Source organism: Nestor notabilis, unplaced genomic scaffold (assembly GCF_000696875.1).
Source record: "Nestor notabilis isolate BGI_N333 unplaced genomic scaffold, ASM69687v1 scaffold23532, whole genome shotgun sequence".
Taxonomy (NCBI): Eukaryota; Metazoa; Chordata; class Aves; order Psittaciformes; family Psittacidae; genus Nestor; species Nestor notabilis.
The window spans coordinates 1-4353 of record NW_009918292.1 but is presented as its reverse complement, the minus strand read 5'-3'; the positions used below and the strand labels follow the sequence as shown (position 1 = coordinate 4353).

The window sequence follows — 4353 nt, the reverse complement described above, 5'->3', positions numbered from 1 at the left end:
AAACCGTTCCGTGACTCTCTGATGTCCATCAGAGGAGTAACAATAGCATTTTATTAGTGGTTTATTTTCTCAGAGGACACGGGTCTGTGCAGGGGGACGTTGTGCTGTTCCCCACAGCTACAACGGGAGTCATGGGGGGAGGAAAGAGCATCGCTTTATTTATCCCCTGTAATTCCCTTTCCTGGTAAGAGAATGAACTTCCCAATCACAGTCTGTGGGGAAGGTCACGCCGGTCACCTGCAGGAGCTCGCCTCCAGTGTCTGTGTTAGCCTGAAGACAAGCAAAGCCGGGCCTGTTGGAGGTTCTCTGTGTCACTTCCCACCTTGTGTTTGCCTTCCAGACCCACTTACCCAACATCAAAGTCCATGCCTACTTCGCTCCTGTGACTCCACCTCCCTCGGTGGGAGGCAGCAGACAACGCTTCTGCAGATGCTGCATCATCCTATGACACTGGCCGTGCTCCTCCAGCAAACTGAGTATTTAAATACCCTTGTAGAACCACGGGGGACACCAGGATCTCCGAGGGAAGTGATACCAGTGTCATTTGCAAGGGGCAGTGAGCAGGGCTGTGGCGCCAGGCCCCTGTAGCCACCCATACCCATACATATACACCCCCCGTGCTCCAGCGAGCCGGTGAACTCTGCGGTGTGGGAGCTGGAGCTCTCTTGGCTTTTTCTCTAGGTGGATTGGTATAATTCCGAACCATTCCCGCTGGGCATGCTCAGGTGGAATCACTGCGGTAAGGAGGGGAGCTTGCTGTGAACCCACAACGCCTGTCGCTGCTGTTGAGGTTGGAAGAGTAACCGAAATCCGTGGACATGGGGAGAGGGGGAGAGGAAAGGAACATGCTTTAACCCTGCGTCTGTTGTCCAGAGGGGAAACAAAGAAAACAAACCTGAAACCCCCAAGTTCTTGTGTCCGTTTTTCAGTGAGGGAACGACCCGGCAGCTGGTGGGAGACAGGATTGACTCGTGCTTCCCTGCTGAGCACCCTGAGCATGCTCACGGCGAAGGTTCAGCTCGCTCTTCTGTGTTCTGTAGCGTCCCGCTCAGAGGCTTCCTTAGATCATTGTGATATAGCTTGAAATCTGTCACGTCGGGCTCGGGGGGGTTTTACCCTCCCTGCGTCCTGCTTGGGTTTTATTTTACACCTTTCGAATTCACTCAGTTTGGAGATTTACCAGACAGAAAGTCACCGATCGGTCGTTTCAAGTCAGATGAGGACTGAGCCTGTAGTAACCTCTCAGGAGGATGTTTGAATGGCAAGTGAGCTGCACTGCAGGCTCCTGGAGGCTCCTCGGCCTCCTCTTACCAGTGGTGGGGTGTCCAAATCTGTTCTGCGTTTCAGGTGTTCTCCCAGTGACAAGAATCTCGCTCTCGATACAGGGGAGCAAGTTACAATCTCTGTTGCAGTGACTGTAACCCCCAACTTCCTCCTGCTTCCCTCCAGCCCTTCACCCCCGAGGAAAAGCAAAGTAGAATCTTTTTGCTTGTTGCCCTGATCAAGAAATAACCAACTGTGGGAGGAACAGCCTGAAAACACCCCTCGAGTCGTGTCACCCTCTTTGTGAGTGCTGGGGAGGGGGGGGGAGGGTGCTGCTTGTGCCTCTTCCACAGGTAAGTGCCGTGGATGGAAGGAGGGTTTGCTCCGTGCCAGCCCTTCCCAGCTCCCACGGGATGTGTTTGCAGCAGGATGAGCCCGGATGCTCCCAGTGTGAAACGTGAACGGCCGGGCAGGGGTTTAGTGGGTTTAATGGGTAGAGCCCAGTCAGCCTCTAACAGGTTTGGGAAGTGCTCGTGCTCCTCCTGCTGTGCCCGCCCGGGCTGGAGGGGACACGAGGTCGTGGAGGTCTGGCTCTGAGTGGGGGCTGTTGAGCCATCCCGGCCCTGGAAGCGGTGCTTCCCCTTCCTTCCATGGGGTGCGGCACAAGGAACGACTGTTCCGGGGCTCCGTGTTTCACTGGGGGGTTGCTTTGTGCTGCTTCCCACCCTCTTCCCACCATTCCAAGCGATTGGGGCAGGCAGAAGGGTCACTTATTCCCACCAAAGCCGTATCCCCTTCATCTCCAGCTCCCCCTTTTCCTCCCCCAGCAGCGTTCGCTTCCCAGGGTGCCGCCTCCGCAGGGGTCAGTCCTGCCCCTGGAGATGGCTTTTAATCCCTCCTATTTATTCAGCTCCTTGGAGCCCTGCGGGTTCCCTCCTTCCTCCACGAGCATGTTCCTCATCCTCCCTTCGCACAGCTCCCTTCTCCTGAGCTTTCAGGGTGGCCGAAGCCAAGCGGCGCTTCCCGTGGTACCGGGGCAGCAGCAGCACTCGCTGTCCTCGTGCAGTCGGACAGGGCAGAGCTGACAGGGATTTCCAAGCCGGAGCCGATGGATTTTCCTTGTGGCAGAGCCCAGGTTTCAAGGGGGAAACTCCAAGACTACAGAACCCAAAGCGTTTGTCGTTGTTGTTTTCCAGACAGGGTGACAGCATTAAGGTAGCTCAAAAACTACTTGACAGTGTCCTTCCAAGTCACTTAATCCGTCTCCAAATGGACTCTTCCTTTATGTTTGTATTTATAAATACCAATAAACACCATTTTCCAAGCTCTGTCTCGCTACAGGAGGAGCTCTCTAGAGGAAAACCCACCCTGGTGCATGTGGCATCATTCCAGGCTGGGCCCTGGGAAGGTGGGTTTGGCTCCATGTGCCCTGGGCTTGGTTTGGGGGCCACAGAGGGCATCGAGCACGGAGGGTTGGTGCTTGAGGTGGGGCGAGGAGCTGATGGGTCCTGGATCAGAACCTGAGCAGGGCAGGATGCGGTGGGAGATCCAGGGCTCCTCCCTGGACACCCAGCCCGTGCCACACGGTCCATGGAGCACAGGGAGCAGGGACCTCTCCAGGGCAGCAGCTGAGCCCTTCTGGGCCCGATTCAACCCCAAATGAGGCTTTTCAGGTGGTGCAGAGCCCACTTCTGTGGCTGCTCCCGCAGGGACGGGGCTGCCGCAGGGATCAGTTAAACCAGAAACGAACAAATCCCTGTTCCTGGAGCACCACTGGGGTTTTCATTCCCTCTGGATGTGGCATCGAGATGGGTTTTGGGTTGGATTTTGCTTTTTGGGGGGGGATGGACCCCAAAAATGAGGTTTAAAACCACTCTTCTGAGGACGGAGTCTGTGTTTGGGGCTGGAGGGGTTGGGTGGTGGGATGGGGCTGTGCCCAGATGGCCCCATCACTGGTGTGATGAGGTGGGAAGGTCTCGGCTCATTTCCGGGTGGGGGGGACACCCCTCAACCTGCCTATGGAAGCTCTGGAGGGGGCTGGGCCCTGGCAGCACCCACAGGGCTGAGGAGCTGCTTGGGGGTCCTTGGAGTGAGCTCAGCCCCAGCTCCCACATACAGACCCCTGCTCCTTCCCTGACCAGCACCAAGCTGGGGAGCAGCAGCTCCTCCCTCCCCGTTCCACACACCTGGAGAGAAAGAGGGAGACTCGGGGGGAGCACTGGGAGCTTTATTGGATGCCCATGGATGGAGGGTCCTGCGTACACAAGAGAGGCAGCGCTCACTTCTTGGTCTCCTCCTCCTTGGAGAGGGTCTTGATGATCTCCTCCTTCTTGGCCTGCAGCCGCTCCTCGCGCCGCTTCCGAGCCTCCTTGGTCTTGGACCTACGAGCTTCAGCCTGGTCCCTGCGAGAGGGGAAGAGCTGCTCAGCGTGGGGAGCACCCCGAGCTCTCAGCCTGGCCCCATCTCCTCCTGCTCCACCAACACTGAAGCAAGCGCAGCTCCAGCACCACGATGGTTTGGGTTGGAAAGGACCTTAAAGCTCCTCCAGCTCCAACCCCTGCCCCGGGCAGGGACACCTTCCACTAGAGCAGGTTGCTCCAAGCCCCTGTGTCCAACCTGGCCTTGAACACTGCCAGGGATGGGGCAGCCACAGCTCCTCTGGGCACCCTGTGCCAGCGCCTCAGCACCCTCACAGGGAAGAGCTGCTGCCCCAGAGCTCAGCCCTGCCCAGTGCTGGGTCCATTCCCCACCCGGCAGCACTTACGCCAGGAGCTTCTTGCGAGCTTTGTCTGCCTTGAGCTTGTGGATGTGCTCCATGAGGATCCGCTTGTTCTTGAACACGTTGCCCTTGACCTTCAGGTACAGGCTGTGATACCTGATGGAGCGGAACGGAAGGGACTCGGTGAGGCAGCGCCAGCCCCCCCCAACCCCTCCTTCCCGCTGGGATCCTCCTGGAGCAGCTCCTCCACGGGGAGGGCTCTGGCTCACATGTGCCGGTCGATCTTCTTGGACTCCCTGTATCTGCGGAGGAGGCGCCTCAGGATCCGCATCCTCCGCATCCAGGTCACCTTCTCGGGCATGCGAGCGTTG

General features: G+C 57.8%; 2 protein-coding genes across 2 annotated transcripts in view; one reads left to right on the top strand and one right to left on the bottom strand.

Annotated features, from left to right (window-relative positions):
• FBXL20 (F-box and leucine-rich repeat protein 20) overlaps nucleotides 1-448 on the top strand; it is a 20618-nt gene extending 20170 nt beyond the window's left edge. Inside the window, exon 14 of the mRNA XM_010009649.1 lies at nucleotides 341-448. Within this exon, the coding sequence (XP_010007951.1) occupies nucleotides 341-448 (108 nt within the window). The remainder of the gene's footprint in view (nucleotides 1-340) is intronic.
• A 3026-nt stretch (nucleotides 449-3474) lies between these two features.
• On the bottom strand, nucleotides 3475-4347 carry RPL19 (ribosomal protein L19). The gene is made up of 3 exons (XM_010009647.1): nucleotides 4252-4347; nucleotides 4028-4138; nucleotides 3475-3665 (listed from the first exon to the last, which is right to left on the bottom strand). Exons 1-3 carry the CDS (start codon nucleotides 4341-4343, stop codon nucleotides 3542-3544), a joined length of 327 nt encoding a protein of 108 aa, XP_010007949.1. The 5' UTR covers nucleotides 4344-4347; the 3' UTR covers nucleotides 3475-3541.
• Nucleotides 4348-4353: the final 6 nt, after the last annotated feature.